The 25,021-nt window shown below is 31.1% G+C and overlaps 5 protein-coding genes across 8 annotated transcripts; 1 reads left to right on the top strand and 4 right to left on the bottom strand.

Annotated features, from left to right (window-relative positions):
* Positions 1-549: 549 nt before the first annotated feature.
* Positions 550-1,540, bottom strand: LOC131169129 (squalene epoxidase 1-like). The gene is made up of 3 exons (XM_058135001.1): positions 1,481-1,540; positions 1,007-1,282; positions 550-831 (listed from the first exon to the last, which is right to left on the bottom strand). Exons 1-3 carry the CDS (start codon positions 1,514-1,516, stop codon positions 733-735), a joined length of 411 nt encoding a protein of 136 aa, XP_057990984.1. The 5' UTR covers positions 1,517-1,540; the 3' UTR covers positions 550-732.
* A 10-nt stretch (positions 1,541-1,550) lies between these two features.
* On the bottom strand, positions 1,551-3,389 carry LOC110641298 (squalene monooxygenase SE1-like; the record flags this gene model as incomplete). Its single annotated transcript, XM_058134427.1, has 4 exons — positions 2,696-3,389; positions 2,128-2,534; positions 1,816-1,984; positions 1,551-1,688 (listed from the first exon to the last, which is right to left on the bottom strand). Coding segments are annotated over exons 2-4 (336 nt in total), but the record flags the coding sequence as incomplete, so codon positions are not given.
* A 632-nt stretch (positions 3,390-4,021) lies between these two features.
* LOC110641294 (LL-diaminopimelate aminotransferase, chloroplastic) lies at positions 4,022-9,926 on the bottom strand. Its single transcript, XM_058134944.1, has 10 exons — positions 9,708-9,926; positions 9,542-9,618; positions 9,336-9,403; positions 8,191-8,307; positions 7,822-7,884; positions 7,382-7,486; positions 7,214-7,264; positions 5,897-6,217; positions 4,652-4,858; positions 4,022-4,549 (listed from the first exon to the last, which is right to left on the bottom strand). The coding sequence occupies exons 1-10, from the start codon at positions 9,785-9,787 to the stop codon at positions 4,256-4,258; spliced, it is 1,383 nt and encodes a 460-aa protein (XP_057990927.1). The 5' UTR covers positions 9,788-9,926; the 3' UTR covers positions 4,022-4,255.
* A 900-nt stretch (positions 9,927-10,826) lies between these two features.
* Positions 10,827-14,221, top strand: LOC110641296 (uncharacterized). The gene is made up of 4 exons (XM_021792960.2): positions 10,827-10,995; positions 11,569-11,743; positions 13,388-13,667; positions 13,819-14,221. The coding sequence occupies exons 2-4, from the start codon at positions 11,575-11,577 to the stop codon at positions 14,132-14,134; spliced, it is 765 nt and encodes a 254-aa protein (XP_021648652.2). The 5' UTR covers positions 10,827-10,995; positions 11,569-11,574; the 3' UTR covers positions 14,135-14,221.
* A 3,807-nt stretch (positions 14,222-18,028) lies between these two features.
* On the bottom strand, positions 18,029-23,152 carry LOC110641295 (DUF21 domain-containing protein At2g14520). Of its 4 annotated transcripts, none has more exons than XM_058134155.1 (11): positions 22,442-23,148; positions 22,061-22,137; positions 21,898-21,981; positions 21,348-21,461; positions 21,173-21,259; positions 20,732-20,871; positions 20,550-20,637; positions 19,785-19,858; positions 19,540-19,664; positions 19,099-19,364; positions 18,029-18,207 (listed from the first exon to the last, which is right to left on the bottom strand). In XM_058134155.1, exons 1-11 carry the CDS (start codon positions 22,617-22,619, stop codon positions 18,163-18,165), a joined length of 1,278 nt encoding a protein of 425 aa, XP_057990138.1. In that variant the 5' UTR covers positions 22,620-23,148; the 3' UTR covers positions 18,029-18,162. The 4 variants fall into 4 exon arrangements, with proteins under 4 accessions (XP_057990138.1, XP_021648649.2, XP_021648651.2 ...); XM_021792957.2 differs by having other exon boundaries at positions 19,099-19,370; positions 22,442-23,146; XM_021792959.2 differs by having other exon boundaries at positions 19,099-19,370; positions 22,446-22,463.
* Positions 23,153-25,021: the final 1,869 nt, after the last annotated feature.

The following is a 25,021-nucleotide window of genomic DNA, read 5'->3' as shown; positions in this document are numbered from 1 at the left end:
TAATCTTCATCTTATAAGAATTTATTTATATACATGTTAATAGTATCTTATTATTTATTTTTTATATTTGTTCTTCATATTTATTTTCTTTATGTTTACACAATTATTTTAAAAGCTATTTTTAAAACATTTTCAATAAATTAAGTATAAATATATAGGAAAAGCTATGTAGTTATGTCTTTATTCAGTTAAATAATATACCAATAGTAATTACACCCGTGCAATGTGTGGATAAAAACCTAGTTTTAATAAAAAGTTGAATACAAAGAGAAATCCTCTTATACATATTACAAATATTAGTGTTAAGCAAAAGCTCGCTTAACCAAATTGATAAAGTCATGGGGAGTGTCATTTCCACAACAGACTTGCAATTGCGAAATTGAAGCTTCCCTTCCACAATTCTATGCTAATAAATGCTCAACTAGGCTTTCAACCTCTAATTAGTTGCATCGCAATGGTCAATTTGATTAACAACGGATGGTGTACATATTCATCACAACATATAAAATCACACCACAAATTTTGCAAGCAATGGAGTAGGAAGTGCAAGAAAGAATAAATAATTCATTAAATTACAAAAATGTGGGCTTAATTACACGTGGAAAATTTTGTTCCCACTAAAAGAATAACCGTTACAAATCTAACATAAAATTTATATTGTTCAATCATACACAAAATCATCAGCTTATCTGAAATAAAAGATGGATTGTTAATTCTTTGATTTTCTTGTTGTCAAACAACTTGAGATCTAAAACGTGTTAATGTTGTTGGGAAGAACATTTGTCGAACACTTTCTGCCTTTATGATGGGGAAAATGATTCCTGATGCAACCTAAGAAAGAAAAAAATGGGACAGAAATAAGAATTTTAAGCGAATATTAATAGAAGCCATTTTAAAATTTAAGAAATAATTGGAAGTATAGTTAGCTATGCACACCGAATAATTAAAATCTAGAAATTATCAATTCAATGCCCAAATGCAACTAAGTGAAAAATCATTTACTCACCTTACGTAGTGTATAGAAAGATTCAAGATACTTGCAAAGGGAATATGCATCGCTTAGATCATTCAAAGGTCTTAAAAGATTCCTTAATACAACTATATCAGATAGTGCAACAGTCATTCCTCCTCCAGTTAAAGGATGTCTCATATTAAATGCATCCCCTAAGAGAAGAGCACCTGGAATGGGATAAGAAGCAGCAGGCATGCTTCTATTAGGCGTTGTTCGTATGTTTCCTTTTTTAATTGCAAAAACAAATGCATCGCGTAGCTCTTGGGGAATCTGAAACATACATAAAAGTTCTTCATTAGTCTAAAGATTCAAAGATAAATGACTTGTGAAATATATGAGTAATTTCATATTAAAAAGTCCAAAGCATCATAAATTGAGTCATTTCTATAAGCTTCCTAGCACTACTAACTATAAGTATCAATGCCCAAAAAAAAAGGTAGGATTAACATGCTAGAAAACTTTGAATACCTGGGGAGCCACCATAGTTTTCAAATAGTTGGCCATTTCACCATTTGAAATGGAAGGAAGTTTTTGACATCAAGCATCGAATTTCAGAGCTACTAATACGATAGAACAAGATTGGTGAAGGGTCTGCTAGAACAACGTGTCCATGATTTGGATATGGAAGCTCACAATTCTCTAAGATCAATGCCACAAAACAAGAGGGGATATCCACCTGTATGAACACAATGTTTCCAATGTTCACTTCAAACACACGAAATAGAAAACACCTACCCATTTACATATCCATATGAATGAAGTTCAGATAAGTTTTTGTTTCCAAGTTGAAGCATAATATTTACCTTAGGATTGCAAAGAGAACGTCGCAAATTTGAAAAACAACCATCGCATACTATTGTAAGTGGAGCACAAGCTATAAATTCTTGACCATTTTTAGTTTTGTATTGCACACCCTTTATTGTCCCCTTTAAATCAATTAGGGATGCTACTGTCCCTTCCTCCAATTTTACACTACAATGAAAATTAAGGAATATATCTTAGCAATTGAAAGCAATAAAATGATGCTCTGAATTATGCAGTATGAATTAAATAATTTTGACCATCAAAGGCATACGAAGATGAAAAGTAACTTTGGAGGAAATGACGATTTTTACTTGAGTAAAGAAGCAGCTTTTTCACGCATCTTTTGAATGAAACGTCCATTGTGAAAACTTCTTCCAGCCACATCTAGATCAAAGCTTTGCACGGGATATGACAGTTTAGTGCTTCTTCCATTTTTGTAAAGAGCATATCCAAATACCTGTTGAGCATCAATTTCTTCTACACAGTCTGCAACCAAGCATGCATTTTAAGATTAGAGCAAAAATTCAATAATAGTAGACTCAGACGGAAAGATTGATGGAATTCATACTGATTCAACAATCCATAAAATATATAACAATTTCTCATCTTTAAGGCCTAACTCAATTAATTTCAGGTAACCCCCAGGTTGCAGAAGTTCTCCAACAATTCTGTCAGGCAGAGTCAGGTCTCTTTCAATCACGTGCACTCTCCTTCCACACTGCAATTAGAGAAGGAAAAGAGATTAAAGACGTTTCTTTTTTTTTTTTCCCCTGTAAACTTGGTTCCAGTGTTGATGATTGCTTGATGGGGTAGCTAGTTTTGTGAACTTTTATCCTCAAATATATTCCATCTAAAGTAGGGAGAGAATATTAGATTCACCTTGCCAAGAGTGTAAGGCAAGAGCAGACCCAGCAACTCCTGCTCCAACAATAATAATATCAGTATTCACGGCATTCCCTGACTGGCATATCACTTGTTCTGAGCTCTTCACAACTTCATCTCTCGCATTTTCCCTTGATTCTTCAGTTTTCTTCATTCCTCTTGATCTATACAACAGTACAAACCCCAAAACAGAAGCTAGAATTCCTCCTATTACATGTTGATATTCCATTGCCAAGGATTTAGCAGAACCAATGTTGAAGTGTTTAAATAAAAAAGGGACTTCTCTGTGTTTTGGTGGCAGTGAGCTCTTGAGTTTGAACTTGCAGGCTGTGTTGTACTTGAAGCTAATGTTGGTGCCTTTTATAGTTTAAGTTGATCAAAGATTGCCAAAAAATAGCTGTCCAAATGCAGGACTGAATTGGTCAAATGGTCAAATAGAACTTGTAAGACTTGGAATTGAACAGATGAATATAATGTTTCAAGAAAGGTTAGAAGTGTAGTCCAAATTTGTCAAGATTATAAAAAATGAAAATTAATAGCAAATAAGAGAAGATTATATTACTTCTTTGTTTTTTATTGAAATGATTACTTCTTTGTTTGACTCTACCAAAAGAACTATATTACATTGTTACTTGAAATTCCCAATCTGCACATGAAATGTCCATGACAAAAAATATGCCCACATTTCTGAGTTAATAAATTATTGAGTAGAAGTTGTAGGAAGATGACAATTAATGGAAGGCCAGTCAATTTCAAGGGTATTTCTTCGTCAATATATGTTCTTAGGATCCTGTGTTTTCTGAACTTAAACTAGTTTTTTTTAAAAAAAAATAGAAATCTTATCCTTTTAGGGGTACAAAATCAATAGCATAAAACTTCTATATATATATATATATATATATATATATATATATATATATATATATATTTTTTTTTTTTTTTTTTTTTTTTTTTAAGGGTATATCCATTATATTGTAAGTGTACTTGTAATAATAAAGAATTTTAACTCAATAGTACTAAAATTGTTTCAAGGAAGTTTCCAGTTTGAGCGGCAATTGAAGTTAATTTTAATTAAAAAAAATTGTGTTTAAATAGTATTTATAGCTTCATCACATGCCTCCTTTTGCTGCTGCTTAAGTTCTTTCCATGGTACTGATGGTAAACTCTCGACTTGAACAAGTCAAGCTCCAATCATTATCATGATCCAGGCTTGGTGTATAATCCAAGTATACCCTTTTGCTGAAAACATCAAAATTGGATGAAACTAAAAAACAAGAGATCCCTCTAATTCCCGTGATGGAAGAGGGAAGGGAATGTGAACTATTTTGGAATGGAACACCTCATAATCCTTTTAATTCCACCTTCTGTACCAAAAAGTTTTTCCTTAAGAATTGACAAATAGACTACATTGAAAGAAGAGTTCCTAGTTCCTGCTAAGATCTTATTGGACCAAATGCTACCATGTTTTCAGTTTTCTTCTTCAACGTACAGAGTAAAGGCAGCTAAATTGATCGTCAGGCCAAAAAGGAAATACAGATAGAAAAGTAATCTGCTGGTTCACTTGTACAGCTGCTTGAACCTTCTGCAGGCCTCTAAAACATTGTCCCTATGACCAAAAGCACTAACCCTGATAAAACCTTCACCACCAGGTCCAAATCCACTACCAGGTGTGGTAACAACATGAGTCTTCTCAAGGATCTCACTAAATACATCCCATGAACTAAGTCCAGGGAAGTGAACCCACACATATGGTGCATTCCTCCCCCCATACACGTTGAAACCAAGTGAATTAAATGTATCCATTATAATATCAGCATTTTCTTTGTAAAATCCAACCACCTTTTGCATTGCCTGCAAGGAGATGAAATCCATCAGTCTAATCATCATTTTCTTCCCATAATCTGCTGAACTTTATTGGAAAACAATAAGATGAGCTAAGATGGCAAATCTCACGCTACGGCCTTCTGGTGAAAGGCAAGCCAGACCACCAGCTTGGACAACATTGGATGCACCATTAAAGCAGGTACAAACAATTCGGTTGAAGTCCTTGGCAACGGGAAAGCCATCTGAAAAGAGAAGCTCTTTCGGAATCACAGTCCAACCTAGACGGACTCCAGTAAACCCAGCATACTTGCTAAATGATGCCGTCTCAAGTGCAACCTGCAGAAACAAGCACATGACAACCAGTATCTATAGAGAGCATTGTGAATACTCAATAAAGAAGAAAAATAACAGATTAGCCACCTCATATGGTGAGATGCAATAGGCTCATCTTAACCAATTAAAAAACAAAGATATTCACACCTATCCAGTATCTTATCAATTTATTAAACATGCATGGATATTTATCCAATAAAGGTAAAAACATCCAAAGTAAGTAAACAATGAGCATGTATAAGAATTGCTTTGTCCAACAAATTGTTGAGTTAAAGGATGTTAGATGTCTCATGGAAAGCCACACTTTCCCAATGACTGAAATTAGAGAGAAATTACATATTCAAGACAAAGTACATTACAAAAAATATCTTGTCCAAGAGTCAGGAAACGTTTTGAGCAGAATAGGAAAATAAGCAAAGCATTATCCTAAAAGTGAAATAATTTTTAACTTATTTCATAAGCAAGAAAATACATTCCCTTACCAGTTGCATTTGTTAGAGAAATAGTAAATGATTCTCAAGTCAGATACATTTTATTGCCAAATAGTAGAATCAGTCAAATAGCAAAATGATGTTATTCCAGAAGATATCATTTCTACATTACATATGATCCACCCAATTTAATACATACATCAAATGCTATGCTTGCACAAAGGCATCAGTTAAAATGTTGTATCAAACACATGCAATAGCTAATTTCCTTCATATGTCCGAGCATGCCCTTAATGCAGAAACATACATGGTAACATTTGCAAACGACAAATTTTCCAATATCTTTATGGTAATACAAAGCAGAGGCCAAGTCTTGACAGTAGAATTAGAACAAGTAACCAAGGATTCCTTTTTTATACAGGAATCATAGATTGCAAAATATGAAAATCCCACAACTATATGCTGTTCTATGCAAAGCTGCTATGATTTAGGTAGAAGTATAATGTGTCGCAATGAAATGACCAAGGGAATGTTACAAATACGAATTGGAACAAACAAACAATGAAATCAAGGACAGAGGAGGGAAAGTATATTATTAACTGAAAATTACCTCTTTGGCTCCAGGAATTTCAAATATGGATCTTGGCTTATCATCAGTTATATACATTGCATATGCTGAATCATAGACAATGATTGACCCTTTTTCCTTGGCAAACTGTACTAGTCGTGTCAGCTGCTCTCTTGTTGCAGCAGAACCAGTAGGATTGTTTGGTGAACAAAACAATATGATATCTGCTCTGGAGACCTTAGGTAAATCAGGAAAGAAGCCATTCTCAGGATTACACCTCATGTATTCAATCTTTCCATATTTCTCTGCATCCTTCTCATAAAATCCTGTCTGGCCTATGATGACACTTGAGTCCACATAAGCCTGCAAATTGACAGAAATCAATTAGACCAAAACCAAGAGTTCCTCAGAAATCTTCATCGTCTGTCTCCCCCCTCCCCTCCCCCCTCTCTCCTTTCCTTCTTTTTTTTTTTTTCTCTCTCTATCTGATATGAATATTTGACCCAAACCACATAAGATGAGCATAGAGTGACTGAATGACATACAATGATATATAATATTAAAGCCAACCCCATATCAAGATTGGGATGGCAGCCCCTTCATCACCAGGTTCATACCCATTAGGAATGTTGGCTAAGAGAAAAAAAAAGGAGCCCATGGGAAATTAACAAGTCCAGTACTGATACTGTCATTGATTCATTTAGGGAAAAAAAATCAACAAAATGGATTGGAAAAGCTCAAGAGCAGCATAAACTAAATAAGGTGCGCTAGATCAAAAGATTAACCACAAGATAGAATCACAAACTTACTTTTTAGCTTAACTACTTGGGATATGCTCGTATCTAAATACAAGTCTGTTATGGAGCTAGAAAGGGAAGGGAGATGGCAGAAACCAGCAAAACTTAAGTACCTGTGCCTTCCTATGAATTGTGAAAACATAATATAGGATTTCAGCCGTTCAACTATTAATTACAAAAAGAAAATGGTGTCATTCAATGATCCTACAAAAGGCCAAAGCCATATATTGTGAAAGGATCCAGACACCATCTTCTCCAATATTTTTTATAAAGTGGTTAGTTTGAGGCCTTAAACCTGCAGCCTCCTGGTTGCAAATCTTGCAAGTCAAAGGTTTTTACCATTATACCAGACCGCCCTTGCATCTAATATGTCAAAAACTGGCAACAACAATAACAATAATAACTAAGCCTTAATCCCAAACTAGTTGGGGGTCAAAAACTGGCAAAATAACCATAAATCATTTTAAGGAATATTAAAGAAAGACAAACACAAAAGAATGTGGAAAAAGAATATATGACACAAAATGTGCAATTATACTCCTAATGGAGGAAAATAAATTACCGGGTATGATGGATCTTGCACTGCAATAGTGACTTCAGACCCAAAAAGAACCTAGCACAAAATTAATCAAACAAAGTGAATGAAGTTAGATAAAATGTAAAACTAGAAACAATCACAGAATAAAGCAAAAAAAAAAAAAAACTTCAGAAATATACAAGTTTAGTAAACCTGAAGGCGGGATATGTCACATTTCGCACCATCAGAGACAAATATATCATCTTCTTCAATACCAAGGTCTCCATAAAATGTCGAAGCAATTGCAGCTCTCAATGGCTGCACAGTTCAACAATTTATGTTACTCTCATCTGCCACAAAGTTAAAAGGCTAAACTTTTCTTTCTTGCTTGCTCTTTTTTTTTTTTCTCTTTAAGGGAGCGGGTGAGCAAAATGCTACACCTAAAAATTAACTATTCAACAAGGAATGGATGAAATTTTTTTACGATAAATTATATTATTTTCCAAATATTTCATATGTTAAATGACCAATTAAATAGCTCATCCTAGCCTATCGTCTGCAAAAGAATACTTGACCATGGCCAGACAAAATGAAACTCACAATAACACCTAAAATTCTGCATTCTGTCAGCTAGTATCAAGATTTGCACATACTTTTTCACCTTGTTCAGCTCCATAACCACTGTAACCCTCTAGGGTGGACAATGCTTGTGATCTCTGTCAAAAGGAGGGAAAATTTTCTTAGTAAAAGATAAATGCAATAAACCTTCATTTTTTTTCAGCTATAAGATGCATTCCCACCAACATGCCCATACACAAGAATTAACATGAGATGAAAAATGATAACTTTAAAATTACAATCATACTGCCAGTTGTAGGCCACTACGATTCCAGAAATGTAGACATCAATGCCAAGATAAGTAAGAGACTACATTCCTAATTTAGAAAAGGGAAAAAAAAAATATGCAATGAAATTGGGCAATAGTAAAGAAAATTAAAAGGTTGAATGGAAGGGAGCCAAACCTTTGCCATTGCAGAAGTTATGACTTCTGGAATGGGCTCAGTGGTATCACCAATTCCAAGGCTTATCACTTTTGAATCAGGGTATTTCTGCAAGTGGGCATTCCTCTTCCGAGCGATCTTTTTGCCAAAAAAGGGGCAAAAAAGAATAGGCAAAAGAGAAGAATGAATAACCAAAACGAATATACTCCAGAAAATATAAGAACACGAAGTAATAAGAACAATTTTAAAAGTATCAATTTTTTAACAGCCATTTATACATGAGAAAAAACAGTCTAAAAAGTAATGAATTTTTCATCCTTGATGGGCTCAATTAATCAACTAAAATTGATCTTACATTATTAACTATCGGACAGTATCCATGAATTACTCACTACTTCCATAGTCCAGGTCTTGCCTCCTTAGCAGGATGCTCAACTCGAACTAAGGAGTTGGGGACTTGTCACAGGATCAATAATTTTAACTATGAAAAGCTAATGACACACAACGGACAATGATGGAATATGAAAATTAGACCCTACCGTAAAATAGACAAATAGACTAAGAAAGAGGAATCTTTATCTCTTCTCTAAATCTCTATAATTCTCTACTGGTTAGTGACTACTGACTTAAGCACCAAAGATGGCATTGGCTGGCAACTTCTTTTATGCTTCATCTCCATTTTGCAAATTTTTTTTCCTAGCAAAGATGCCTCCTAGTCGACTAGGAATTTTCACGATCTATCATCAAGTACCAAGCACACAAGGGAAAAAATAAATTACACCAAAATAAAGATTATATATAAATTTCCTCTGTTTACTTATTTCCCTTAACCATTGCTTGGAATGAGATTGATGCAGAGCACGTTTAAAAGGTAACAAAAAACTACTGTTCAAAGAAATCCAAAATACAATTGCGTTTACAAATTAAAATTTCAAAATTCAGCATATATAAAATGAGGACATTAAGATAATTAAAAAGAAGAACGGAAGACCACATAGACATTGGAACACATCACCTAATAAACTGATTTGCTTTCACACCCAAATAATAGGGACAAGCATGTAATCCAAAAATCGAAGTCATTTAAGGTAAATCTCAAAACTTTTTATCCATGGCAGAAGAACGTTTTAGCAGCGTAAAAGTTTAGAGATAGTGCCATTGCAGACCTCTGGAAACAGGTACCCAGCTTGAAGCTTGGCCATGTTTGCGTTGCGAGAAACCTTTGTCTTGTAGGCTTAACAACAAACATCAACACCACATACAAATATGATCATATAATCGAAGTCAGCCCAAAACTAAGATCACCCAAATAACATCAAATATAGCTGTATTTGTTTCTACCAAAATCCAAACAAAAAGGGGGAAAACTCACTAGTCTTCTCTTCCTGAGGGGTTGCTACACACCTACAAATCCCAAAATTTTCCGAGGGAAGCGACACATCCCGGTTCCTACACAGATAAACAAGAGAACAAACAATAAAAATACTGTTTGGCAGCCGAGAAATTAAAAAAAAAAAAAAAAAAGACAACAAAACTACCTAAAGGTAAAGCCTGAAGAAGATAAAAAAGAAGAGGAAGAAAATGAGATAGAGGTGGAGAGATGTTGGGTGAGTGACATTGGGCCTGTGTATGAATCCTGAAGAATGAAGAGAGCGAAAATACAAGAGCTTTTGCTGAAACTGAAGCAGAAATAGCAGGCTCAAGTCTCAAAAGCGACGGCTTTGAAGTAAAGGTCAAGTCTTTTTATTTTATGTTTTAGGGGTTTTTAGCATTTTAAGAAGGAATAATAGTCTTATACCACACGTGGCGTTAAACATGTAATAATTTATATTTACCATATTAAAAAAATTAATTAAAAAATTAAATCCATCTATTTTAAATCCTGATAGGGATAGAAATGGCAAAATCAGAACCGTTCATCCTACGTTTAAGTGGAGATGGGTATTATCCAGGGTATTATCCAGTCATGACTGTATAACTAAATTGATAAAATTTAATTATTTTAGAAAAAATAAATTTGATTTAATTTAATTTTTAATTAATAATAATAGAGATTTTTAATTTTTTATTATTAATTTAATTATTTTTAATTTAATAATCAAACTGATTAAAATAATTAAATTTTAATTAATTAATATATTAATTATAATTTTATTAATATTATATTATTTATAATTATTATTTTTATAATTTTATAATAATATTTAACTTAATTATTTTTTATAAATAAAAAAGAATATAAATATATTTTTATTAATTTTTTATTAAATAATTAATAATATAAAATATAATATATATTTATTACATAATTTATAATCTATCGAATATTTTCGATTTTATTTAATTTTTATTTTTTTTTTCAATTCTATTCTATTAATATTTTTAAAATTAATTAATAATTTAATTAATTAAAAATTTAATTCGATTTGTTTGGATTAACCTAATGATCATCCTATTTAGGTATACAATCTGGGCCGGTTTAGGGCCAATTCAACTAAAATTATAGATAAAAATTTAAAAACAAAAATTTTCATATTTTTGAAAAAATAAAGCCTATTTATTGAAAAAATTATGTAATAATTTAAATTTTAAAAAATTAAATAAAAACTTTTAACTGAAAGAAATTTTATCAACTCTCAAAATAGAATTTGGGTTTTGATTTTTGCCACTTAGAATATCAACTCATCTACTATTAGCTTTTCCTCGTTCGGTTGCTGTTTCTTTCTCTCTCTCTTTCCAACGACGCCGTTGCCGTTCTTTTTCTCCATCCGCCACGCCGCCGCCGCCGCCTTCTTTCCTCTTTCCATAGCCACTGCCTCTCCAAAGGTAATCATAAAAGATGGATTTTTGCCTAAATTTTATTTTTCATTTGCTTCCTTTCCTTTTTTCCCCTATATAAGGATCAATTTAGTTTCTGTGTGGGGTGTTAAGGAGTGAGTTTATATGTGATGAGAAGGCCCTCATGATTAACTTGCTCTAGAAGATTATGATTGATGGAAATTAGAATGTTTTGGGTTTCAATATGACTTTTTGATTTGCTTTCTGCTATAAAATAGAAATATGATGATCCTTATGCAGATTCTTTCGTTGTTTCATATCATAATTGAATTTATAGTTTTTCCCTTTCTATATAATATTGCTTGGTCTTTCTTATTGATTGGTCTTTCTTTCAATGTTATTTCTGTTATACGTGTTTTCTGTGTTTCTAAAAAGATACCCTTCTTTCATTCTCAGGGTTAGGCCCTCCTATTAGGAACTTTTTACTTGCTCTTAAAACTTAGCTTTTGAAGTTCAAGACAATTGGCTATTTTTAAAATAAAATTCCATGAGTCTATAATAATCATATATTTTTTTTCATCCATGAATTACTCTGTTAAATTTTGGAGCTTGTTTTTTCAGTCTTGGATGGATTTGGAGACGGAGAACAGAATAGCTGCAATTCTTCTGAAGGAAGCAGCAGAATTGCGCCGACAAGCTGATAAGGAAGGTTTGCATGTTTATCTTCAAAAACCTCAAGTAAGGGGTCGTCCAAATTCCCGGTTCCTCACAGCGACTGTTCTTGGGGTACAGCAAGGTTGGTGTTTAGTTGCTTATCCATTTATGTGTTGTCTTTGTCCCATTTGATATTTGAATATTATCATATGAAAAATTATGTTACGTTCCCAACATCCTTCATTGGGTATATCGGGAGCTTAATGTGGGTAGATAAGCTAGGGTGCTCTCTTTGCCAACAACTAGGCTTAGAGGCACGTTCTCCTAAAGCACTTCTCAATTGGTATGGAAGTGGACTCCATATTGTAACTCAACACTCAGAAAGGGTTACCCATTAGACCAAATCGAATCACTAGTAGACTTATAGGAGGTCATTTAGCTTGGCTAGTGTTGATAGAGTGAGAACCATTGAAAATGTGAAATGCAGAAGGATAATGGAATGTTATGGTCCGCATAGTAGTAACGAATGTTGTCATTTTTCTCCCTTAGCAGCTAGTTTTCAAGGACTTGTTCTCGTAAAGCATTCATCATAACATGTGCCAGGCAAGTGTTTGTTTGCCTATGGTTATGAATGGTTCCACATTTTCATTGTTAAAGGCATGCTGTGTGTAGGCGTTATATGTGAGTTTCTTTATTTTTATTCTTGCATGATTAGGTTTTATTCTTTATTTTTATGAGTTGAAGTCTTACTAATTATTAATTGAAAGGAATTATTAAAGAAGTAGTGAAATTATGCTAAGTCATTTATTTAGATAATGTGAAAATAAGTTGTTCTGATGGTTTTACATAATGGCATAACGGCCATTATTTACAAGTTTTTAAGGAGGCCGTAACGCTTTACCATGTTTTTCAAAAGGCAGATTTAGAAATGTATGAGTAATGCTCATTACCACCGTAACTTAATGGTAACAGCCGTTATTTACTGTTAAGTATTGGTAATGACCGTGACTCAATAATTTAACTGATACAAATCTCATGGTAGCAGTGTTTTCTAGGGCTTCTTTCATACTCTGCGTGTTACAGCCTTCCAAGTTATTGTTTTTATCACATTTTCTTTCAAAATTTCACCCAAACTTCTTCTTTTTACAAATCTCTCCCTTATTCTTTTTTAAGCTAAGATCATCATGTGTATTTCTATTCTCCACAACCACTTCTTGCAAAAGGTGAGTATTATTTGTTTTCTTTTTTGCTCATTTAATGTATTTATCCTTATCATATAGTTGTGTATCTTATTTTTACTTACATTTGCCAATACCTATTCGTTTCATGAACTTTACAAATTTTGTGAAAAACATACGTTATCGTTACGTTACAACCATTACTAGATCACAGCTGCAACTGCAATTTAAAACCATAACCAACCAGAAATAAAAATACAGCAGCTGGATCTATCAGTATTTATCAAATAATCAAATGAGTAGCATTTTTTTTTATGTAAGAAACTTGAATTCCCATGCAAATTGAATGTTGCTATCTTGTTCTTGTTCTTCTTCCTTTTTCTCTAGGAGACAAGAGATGACGCTCTTTTCTCTCTTCTAATGCAGTTTTCATGGTTATAGTTATTTATATGTTTTTTTCATAGCTCAATTAGTCCCTTTCTTTTTCCTTTTTTCTTTTTTTTTTTTTTTTTGAGAACATTGCATTTGCTTTCTTTTTTTGAACATAGCATTTGCTTTTTGTTGTTTCGTTAATGTATTCATATGTTGTCCTGTCAACTGGTTTTCAGCAAATCGAGCAGTGGAAGTCAATGAGATGTGGCGGGTCCGGCAGAAAGAGCTTGAGCTAGATGATAGGCTTAAAGGAAGATCAAGACAGGAGAATTGCAGCAGCACTAATAATAGGGAATCCATTGATAACTCCTCTAGGAGCACAAGTAAGAGGCATGCTGCAAATGATAACAACACTAGTGCGTCATGCTCCTCAAGTAAACAAATATCTCGAAACTGCTATTCTAAAGAAGATGAAGGTTTGATGGATGATGAGGTTGAGGAATTTTTGCATTCAAGGTTATTAGATAAGCTACTCTATACGCGCGTGTGTGTGTATGCGCACCCGTGCATGTGAGTTCACATGCATGTATGCGTACACATGTTTTGCTAAAAATTCTTACATGGAAGAAAGCACTTCTCAATTGTTTGACATGAACGTTTTTGACAGGGTCAAGCGGGGTAGAGGTACAGTGGGTTCAAGAATTGATGAAACAGGTCCATATCTTTTGCCTTCTTTGGAATCCAAGGAAAAGCCATCCACTAGCCTCGACTTAAGAGAATATCTTGTTGCTCTGGATCCAGAGAAGCCCTCATCATTAAAATCGTATGAATCTTCTGAGGAGGAGCTTGATGAAGACAGGGGGAAGAAGGCAAAGAAGGTTCATTTGAGGAATTCAGATAAGAAGCACTCTAAGAGGCATAGAAAGAAGGAAAGATCTAGGGATAAGAAAAAGAGTAAGAAGGAGAAAAGAAGTAGACACTAGTATACTTTCTTCTGTGTTGTTTAGATTCCACCCATTATTCACTAGTTAATCGTGATAAATTTGTATAATAATATTTATTGTTTTGTACGGATGCATTATCTAATTCGAATTTAAGATTGAGGTGGAAAATTTCTATATGACGTTTTTCTTGCTCTTGATCATTTTTCTGCAGCTGATTCCGGAACTTGAACTCAAGATTTAAAGCTCTTTATTTATTTATTTATTTATTTATTTATTTATTATTATGGTAAATGTTATAAAAAATTTAAAACTTTACGGTGTTTTTATAATTATAGTTAGAATTTTTTTTTATCAATTTTTGTCTAATTATAAAAAATTTAAAACTTTACAGTGTTTTATAATTATAGTTAAAATTTTTTTTTCATCAATTTTAGTTTAATTTAAAATTTTAATATTTATTATGGCTCGGTTAAAATTTGAAATTTGGGGAGTGTTGATGTGGCGGTTGACATGAAAAAAAATATATGTTTTAATATATTATTGCTAACGTAGCAAGTAGAAGAAATTTTTATATTTTTACTAATATAGTGATTAATGTGATAAAAATATTATTATTTTATATATTGTTGCTGATGTGATATAATTTTAATAATTAAAAAAATTTAAAACTTTTCAACTTATGTCAATTATAGCCAATTCTTTAAATTTGTGTCAATTATAGTCAATTTTTTAAGTTTGTTTTATTTATAGCTAATTGACTAATTTGACTAATATTCTATTAGCTAATAAAGTTGTAAAAAATTAATATTTATATTACTTAGTATAATAAAAAATTAATTTTTCCCTCTCTTCTCATTTTTTTTATTTATTGAAAAATTAAAAACTCAAGTAAAAAATGTCAATAATAATAATAATAATAATAAACATATTGTTGAATGTCTATATATTATTAAATGATAGTGAATGGGAGGAGAGAGAGAGAGAGAGATAGGGATATTATTTAGAAGGAGAAAGATGGGTGGAAGGTGTGTATATATATATATATATATATTATTGACTAATTTGACTAATATTCTATTAGCTAATAAAGTTGTAAAAAATTAATATTTATATTACTTAGTATAATAAAAAATTAATTTTTCTCTCTCTTTCTCATATTTTTTTATTTATTTAAAAATTAAAAACTCATGTAAAAAATGTCAATAATAATAATAATAATAATAAACATATTGTTGAATGTTTATATATTATTAAATGATAGTGGATGGGAGGAGAGAGAGAGAGAGAGAGAGAGAGAGAGAGAGAGAGAGAGAGAGAGAGATGGGTGGAAGGTGTATATATATATATATATTATTGACTAATTTGACTAATATTCTATTAGCTAATAAAGTTGTAAAAAATTAATATTTATATTACTTAGTATAATAAAAAATTAATTTTTCCCTCTCTTTCTCATATTTTTTTATTTATTTAAAAATTAAAAACTCATGTAAAAAATATCAATAATAATAATAATAATAATAATAATAATAATAATAATAATAATAATAATAATAAACATATTGTTGAATGTTTATATATTATTAAATGAGAGAGAGAGAGAGAGAGAGAGAGAGAGAGAGAGAGAGAGAGAGAGAGAGAGAGAGAGAGAGAGAGAGAGAGGGATATTATTTAGAAGGAGAAAAATGGGTGGAAGGTGTATATATATATATATATTATTGACTAATTTGACTAATATTCTATTAGCTAATAAAGTTGTAAAAAATTAATATTTTTATTACTTAGTATAATAAAAAATTAATTTTTCCCTCTCTTCTCATATTTTTTTTATTTATTTAAAAATTAAAAACTCATGTAAAAAATAATAATAATAATAATAATAATAATAATAATAATAAATATATCGTTGAATGTCAATATATTATTAAATGATAGTGGATGGGAGGAGAGAGAGAGAGAGAGAGAGAGAGGGATATTATTTAGAATGAGAAAGATGGGTGGAAAGTGTATATATACATATTATTGGATGACAATGGATAGAAAGAGAGAGATATTTATAATACTAAATAAATAAAAATTTATTTATTTTTATAAATAAGTTCCATAAATATTGCAAAACAAAGGAGAAAAATAGGGAAATAATATTTTTTCATACTAAATAATATAACTATTCACTTTTTACAATTATATTAAGTAATAAAATATTAATTTTGACCAAATTAGATAAAAATTAATTAATTAATTATAAATAAAATAAATTTATAAAATTGACTATAATTGACAAAAGTAGAAAAATTTTAAATTTTTTTAATTATTAAAGTTATGCTATGTCAACGGCAACATATAAAATAATAATTTTGTCACAATAGCCGTTATGTCAGTAAGAACATAAAAATTTGTGTCATGTCACTTGCCATATGAACAATAATTTATTAAAAAATAATATTTTTTTCACATCAACCATCACGTCAGCGCTCCCAAATCTCTAATTTTGATCAAGTCATAATAAATACTAAATTTTTAAATTTGGTCAAAATTAACCAACAAAAATTAGCTGTAATTAAAAAATGTGTAAAGTTTTCAATTTTTTTTTTAATATTATGCCTTATTATTTTTAGGAAAAATTGTCAAAAAAATTTGAACCTTTGACAACTTTTACAATTCTACCATATTCTTTTTTTGTAATAATTTTACTCTAACTTTTGGTGCCTGATTTAATTTTACCCTACCGGCAAAATCAATTATTAAAGTTAACAGTAACTTCATATCATCATGTCCAATAAGCATTATAATATTTAATTAACCACTAATCTTGTAGGTCGATTATGAGTTCTCTTTTTAATTTAAGGTAAATTAAGGACATAATTAATGATTAATCAGATATTATAATATTTATTAGACGTAATATCATTGCTTAATTATTAAGTTTAACAACTGATTTTGATAGCATGGTAGAATTAAATTGGATGTTAAAGATTGGGGTGAAATTATTAAAAAAATGATGAGATAAAATTGTAAAAAAAAGTAAAGATTGGATTTTTTTTTTTTTTTGACAATTTGACCTTATTGTTGTTATTAAGGATCAAAGCTCACAACATTCTTTTCCCTGAGTTGAAGTTCGTTCCTTCACATCCTGTAACAAGCAAGCATTAAATGTGTCGCATAAGGGTAATATGAGCCAATATTGTTCACATGCTTATCATTTCTTGTAATTTCCTCTCGTGTTCGAATAAAAAATGGCAAAAATATGAATTAGAGATGACAACCCAATAACATCATTCTGGTTTTGCGTTACATTTTGGTTGCTCCATTGGAAAACATTTAAAAATTACTTTTTGATTATTCAGGTTTTATTTTAATTGTTTTGATTTTATTATTTTGCAGTTAACATTTTTACTAATTAGAGAAAAAAAAATAACTTTTTCCAGTTTTAGCATTTATAATATTGTATCCATTTAACTTTAATTTTTATAATTTTATCATAATTTTAAAGTTCAATTATAAGTCTGTCTAATAATTAAAAATGAGAATTGAGTTTTAATTACGTAATAATTGTGTAAACTCGTAAATATTTGGCTCATTAGGCCTTTAGGAAAGAAATGCAACTTTTCCTAACATAATCCAGACAGTGGAAACAACTTAAATTTTATTTAAAAGAAAAAAAAAAAAGAAGAAGAAGAAGAAGAAGAAGGAAGAATTCATAGACCAAACTCTTCCTATCTGCCTCATAAAGCGAGTTCTCCCGTTCTAAAATACCATAACATCTTCATCTCATAGTAAGCTGGCAGCTGCTTATAAAATATGCATCCGAAGAAGAACTATTTTCTGCAACCGTTGTGCGTATAATGGATAGTTCTTAACTGTTAATTATAATGTCATTCACATGAGATTTACTATACAACTGTTGTACATACGATGATTGCATTCCGCTCATATCCGTATCGTAAATCTTGTAGTATTTTGTTTTTCTTGATACAAGCAATACATAGTAAACAAGAGTTTCTTATCAATGAATTTAACAAATTTTTCGTGATTATCTAGATTCTGCTCCTCATTGAAGGCCAGTGTCATGAGTCCTCCAAATGATGATCAGTCTCGTCATAGATCTCCTCCTACATTGTGTAAAACCAAGGTCAGGATAAAAGCAATCCATGAAAATTTGTTTCCTTTTCTCTTGCCAGTAAAAGGAAAACTATATACAACAATGAGAAAATTCCATCTAAGTAATTAGGAGCAAACAATTAAAAAAATAATAAATAACACTTAGAGCAATATTAGTTCTAGTAACAGTTAACTATTCTAGTAATTATAATCTGTTTTACTAGCTATTAGTTATTAAATATTAGTTAGTTATTGATATAGTGGTTTAAAGCAAAAAAATTCAGTAAAGATAGTTACTTATAGCTATTAGATGTAAAAATAATGATATTATTTTTTTAACCCTAGTAAAAACACTAATACAGTCTTAAAAGCTAAAATAGTTAATGTTTCATCATCCATTCTTTCAACTTCTAAATACTAGTATAAACACTTATACGATTAAAAAGTATAAATAAAAAATATAGTTTTTTTTACTCTAGTCAAAATACTAAACATTATTTTAAAAGTTATTACCAAATAGAGCCTTAAAAAATGACAGCTCTCATCTCTTTACGCTTAGCTCTAAAATGCAAACACTTCCAAACATTAAATCCATAACAAAGTAAATGATTCTCCAATTTCCTTTCTTTCCTCCATAGAGAACCATCTATTTTGCAAGCTTTTTTCATCAAATTATCAATCTTTAAGATTCTTCCCTAAAAGACTTCCTGTGCAAAAAAAAATAATACATTTGAAGGAACCTTTGTAGTAACCTTATCCTCTACCACCAAATTCCAAGATATTCATAAAGAGATATATGACTATGTCCTCATCATGAGATTGCCCTCTAATGTAGGTCCAATCCATTTGATTCTTGCTCAATCTATTAGAAATTATTTGAAAGAAAAACTCATTTAAAATACCTGTAAAAGCTCTTCAATCACATCTTCCATTGTTATTATGCCTACAGTTTCTTCTTCTTCAGGAATTTGAGGAAGTGGATTGTCATTTATATGCAAGATGTCTGAGTCAATGTCCTTTGTCCACTTCTTGCTCCTTGAGCCCTTAAATGAATTGCTTCCCTTAAATGAATTGCTTCTACTACTGGGAAAGCTCCTCCGCCTTCTGATCTTTAAAGCATTCTCTTGAGGAGGCTTTTCGCCATCAATATCAACTCTAACTTCTGTTACTGGATCTATTTTGTATGGGATACACAGAGCAAGAGAGAGCAGAAATTGTCAAAATGATTTTCCCATCATAAAAAGGGAGATGTTCGCATGATAATTCTATTATGGTACAGCTAAACAGGTTTTGAGATAAAAAGGAATTATCAAGATAAATAACGGTAGGAAGTTTTTACTCACTACTAGCAGCATCGCCTGTTGTCTTCTCCTCAGTCTTGTTGCACTGTCTTACGACAACAGCCATGTGGCTGTGACCTTTCTGAAACTCATTCAATATATCATATAATGGCAAACTTTCTAAAACCCTATACATAAAATACATTGAGCATAAGTAAGTTAATGGTAGTATTGATCATTGAATGCTATCCAGGACAATGTAACTGCGATATTTCTACAATAGTACAACAAGTATGAATACAAGATACCTCGGAATCCTACGTATGGTGACATTCTTTACAGGTGTTTCATCTTCTGGGTGAATTGTCAATAAATTCTTGACCTAAAAAGAATGAAAAAAAAATGCATTTTAAATATTAAACATTATTAAGAAAATAACAGAAAAACAAGAGAGTAGAAATCAACCAAAAATAACTGGCAACAAATTTGTTACACGAGAACAAGATGAAAGGGATGAGAGTAAAGGCAAAAGACAAAGGATGAATCAAGTGTTTAATGAGATCAATTAGCATACAATCCACAATTTCATTTGGTTATCCTTCCTAATGTAAGTTGTAATTTGCTTCCTTGTGGTTGGGCCTCTTTTCACTTTGCTCTTTCTCCATTTTATTTTTATTTAATTGATAAAACGAAACAAATCTATCAACTCAAACCTTGGGAACAACATTATTTTTGTATTTCAATCGCTTCAATATCTAAGGAAGCGTTTAAGGACTCCTTCCTCGTATCATCTAAGACCCATACGCTGCACTTCATAAATATTTAACAGCTAAATGAGAGAATATTCACTGAAGGCAAACAAATAAAAACTAAGCAACAATATGATTCAAATGCCAGTAATTTCTTGATCACTTTACTTACAGGAAACCGGATTATTCAACAAAAGCCAATTCATAGAGACAATTATCCACAGAGGGGAGGGGGAAAACCCCCAAAAAAATGCTCGGAAAAATGAACCAGGAAAAAAAAATGTTCTTTCATCTTCATTGAATGAGTTACTATTGTAAATTTACCAGAATAAGTCCAATTATATTTGTAGGTTGCTCATGATAAACTGGCACTCTGCTATGCCCTTTCTCCAATACCAAATTCATCAAATACCTGTACATAAAAAGTATGCAATGCAGATAATAAGGGTGAATTTATGCAACAGAAGCAAGTTTCTTTTCAATTTAAGCTTTTCAGAATATCTTACTTGTCAAGTTTGGCATTAATATCAATGGCAAAAGTTTCAGATATAGGAGTCATGGCATCACCAACTGTTTTCTCAGAGAGCTCAAGTGCTCCAGCTATAATCGTTGTCTCATCATGGGTCAGTTCTCCACCTTTTCCTGCCTAGTAAATATCAATAACAGGATTATAAAGCTGATGGTAGATATTAATAAAGAGTAGGGAAGTCAAGTGTAAACAATAGAATTGCACATAGTTGGAGTTGAAGAGAAAATTTTGAACAATAGTGTATAAAATCTAAAACAGATTAATGGCATCAAGAGGGCAATAAATGAGCAAGACAAACATTAGAAAGAGAAGGAAAGTGTAACAGAATAGCTGCAACAACCCACAAATAGAAAGAAACAGTTGAGAACAGCAGCAGAATAGTGTTCAATATTGTAAAGCTTGAAACCTATAAACGCACCTCGTTACCATGAAAATTTACAAGTGTTTTCAACTCAGCTCTGCGAAACAGAGCTACATGTCCATGGCCAAGTAGGAAATCCAGAAGCTGGAACATCATATATTCATAAGTAATACTAAGCTATTTCACTAATATACAAGGATTAAACAAATGTTCTTAAACTGACATATATCACCTTGCTTATAGGATAAGCAACGGGGAAGCAGACCCACATAAGAACACGAACAAATGGAGCCACTTTTGCCCCAATTGCCAAACCATACCGAGAACAGACAGATTGAGGAATAATCTGGCATCCAAGGAAAAAGCAATTAGCACATCTACATTATCATATTTTCCCATACCACTATCTTAATTATGTACAATTGAAATTCTAGAAGGAATTCAGCTATGCAAGTCCAATTGTCAAAAAGGAGACTGTTTTCTTCCAAAAAACAGAAATATTTCTTCTTTTTTTTTTTTTCTATTTTAAACAAACAAAGACAACATACTTACATAGCATACGTAGCTACATATGCAGCAAATGAATAACTTGACATTTGGTAGATCCTCATATAAATACGTCATTGGTTGAGAAAATTTAATGGGTAACATGCAAGTGGCTCACAAAAACAAAGTCAAACTCGCATACTCTAATTCCATGGTTCCACTGAATTTATGTCTATCCACATGTCCTGCCTTCAATAACTCAACATAAATGTAAAAAATTTAAATGGATTCCTCACCTCACCAAATAGTAGAATCAAGGTTACCGAAATTAGAATAGCACCCCAAGCTGTAACCAGATTATCAAGAAAAATCGGAAGTGCCTGACAAAAAAGGAAAGTAAGTGAATTGTTTTCTACCATGTAATCAAAGCTCAAAGACAGACATCTCATTAATATCCACCTCCATGGCAGCAGCATTGCAAATGAGTAGCGTGCACAGCAACAAATGCTGATTTTTGACAACGGGTAATATCTTTGCTGTTATCACAAGGGACAAGTGATTATTTTCCTTTGCATATAATCACAGGGGACAAGTAATTGATGGTCTATGAACGAGTGAAGATTTTGATTCAATATCCATGACGAATGTCAAGACTCAAGACAAGCCCGCAAACAATAAATAAATCAAATTACATTAGTAAAATTAACATTAAAAAAAATCTACTATTTTCTTTTCCTCGCACTTTCTAAGAATCCAAACAAAACATAACGCAAGAAAATATAAAAGGTAAAAGCGAGATTCATTGAAAAAAAAAGAAAAAAAAAAAAAAAGAGCGAGTACTTGCGTGTTTGCGATCTTTCGGTGTCCCAGACTGGGCAAGAACTTCAAGGTCGACGATACTCATAGACATAAGCCCCAAAGTAAGCCCAGACATCAATCCAGCGAACATCACCAGAAGTACTATTATCAAAACGTCTATAAAGAAATCCGTTCCACAGCACTTATACTCCACCGCCATTCAGTTTCTCTTCTCCAAATCAAATGAAAACAAAATGAAAGAAAACACCAAAACCAAAGTTTCTTATTGCTAAAGAAACGACAACCAGAGCTCAATCACCTCCATCTTTTTCTAAAAAAAAAAAAAGGAAACATAAAAAAAAATCTATAGTGTTTCGAAACGGTTTCTAACGTAAAACGACGGTGAAAAAGCTTTTTCCAGGAATCAATCTCCAGAGGTCCGTGACTGAATGTTAAAGAGAAATAGAGAAAGAGTAGGAAAGGAAGTAAGGAAGGAGAAAGATTTTCCGGCGAGAAGGAGAGAGCGACGGAGAATTCAGCGGCAGTTGTGAGAACAGAAGAGGACGCTAGAGCGAGAGATTATCATGAGTGTGTTTGACGATGTCTCGAGGTTGAAGTGGGTGAAGATGGTGATGGAGAGACCTTATAGCACAAGCTGTGCGTTGCGTATGTATAGCTGTACTAGCTGAGATGTCAGAAGATGCGCCTTTTCTCTCTTTTTTTTTTTTTTTTTTTTTTTTTTAATCTCATGACTTTTGGATAAATTATATAAATTGTCTCCTAAAATTAGTGAATATATATTCTTAAAATTAAATAAAATAATATGAAATTAAAAAATATATATTATGTTCTAAAAATTCTAATCAATATCAATTTTATTGAAATTAAAGTATTTTTTAAAATTGAAATTTTAGGAATTAATGATTGAAAATTTTTATATTTTTACAAAATATTAAAGTATAAAGAACAAAAAATAAAATTTATTTAATTTAATTTTAAAAAATAAAAATTTTATGAAATATCAGTTGCCTTTTATAATAATAATTTTATAAAATCACATTAATATAAAAATGACTTGTTAATATGATAATAAAATGTCTAAGAAGGCATTTTATAAAAAAAATAAATGTGAAATTGTATAAAAGTGAGTATATTTAAGTATATGCATTTTTAATATTTAAAATAATAACAATAATAATAATATGAAGAGAATAAATAAAATTTATTTAATTTTTATTTGTAAAAATATATACTTTAGTTTATTTATTTATTTATTTGATATACTTTTCATAATTTCTTACCCTCTCATTTTAATGTTTTAATGAAATACCAATGAGAAAAAATAAATATTAAGTTTTCTTATTGTGAAAATAAATCCTTCGTGCCTCCCACCAAGGGCTGCTATGTCAAAAGCAAGAGAAATCCCTTTCCTTTTTTTTTTTTTTTTTAAGTCGTCACCAGAAGCTTCCAATTTTGATATTTTATTTTTAAATATATATTAATTAATCTTTATATTTTTTATTTTATCAATTCTTTAATTAATTTATTTATTTTAAATTAAATTTTTTTATTTGCAATTATATTTAATGGTGAAAGAAATTATTGTTATGATGACTAAATAATTTAAGGTTTAAAAAATAAAAAAATTATATAATTGTGTTTTTAAAAGTATATAAACTAAATAAAATCCAAATGCTTAAAATAAACTAAAAATACTAAAGAGTAAAGTGAACAAATTACATGACATAACTAATACATTTTTCAAAATAATGAATAATTAAATAATTAATTTTATTAAAATAAAAGAAATAAATAATAATTTCTCTTTCTATTTTTTTTTTAGCTTTATTAGTATTAGCTTTGATAATTTTATATTCTACTCAATCTTATTGTAGATTTAAATATCTGAGAGATTACTCAAATCTCATGGTTTTTATCGATTTGGAGAAGACTTATGATAGTATTCTAAGAGATACCATATAAAGAGTGTTAGAACAAAAGAGGGTATCTATTAAATACATACAAGTGTTAAAAAATATGTATGAATGAGTAACAACTATTATGCGCACAGTGAGAGGGGATACAAAAGATTTTCCTATCTCAGTTTGATTATACCAAGATTCAGCTATAAGCCCTTGCCTTTTTACATTAGTTCTAAATGAATTGACGAAACATATATAAGATAGTATCCCTTTGTGCATGATGCTTGCAGATGACATAGTTCTGATAGATGAGACGCGAGAATGAGTCAATAGAAAGTTGGAGCTTTGGAGAAGTACTTTAGAGTCAAAAGGCTTTAAGTTAAGTAGAACAAAGACAGAATACATGCATTGCAAGTTTAGTGAAGACCGAATTAGTGATAAGGAAGGAGTTAGTTTGGATGGAGTAGTATTGCTCCAAAGTAATCACTTTAAATATCTCGACTCAATCCTTCAAGTAGACGGGGGATGTGAGGAGAATGTTAGTCATAGGATTAACGCCGGATAGTTGAAGTGGAGATATGCCACAAAAGTTTTATGTGATCGTAAGATTCCCAATAAGTTGAAAGGAAAATTTTAACGTACAGCTATACGACCAGCCATGTTATATGGCAGTGAGTGTTAGCTAATGAAGTAGTCATAT

The sequence above is a fragment of the Hevea brasiliensis genome, chromosome 14 (assembly GCF_030052815.1).
Source record: "Hevea brasiliensis isolate MT/VB/25A 57/8 chromosome 14, ASM3005281v1, whole genome shotgun sequence".
Taxonomy (NCBI): domain Eukaryota; kingdom Viridiplantae; phylum Streptophyta; class Magnoliopsida; order Malpighiales; family Euphorbiaceae; genus Hevea; species Hevea brasiliensis.
Note: the sequence above shows the minus strand (reverse complement) of the source record. Positions and strands in the feature narration are given on the sequence as shown.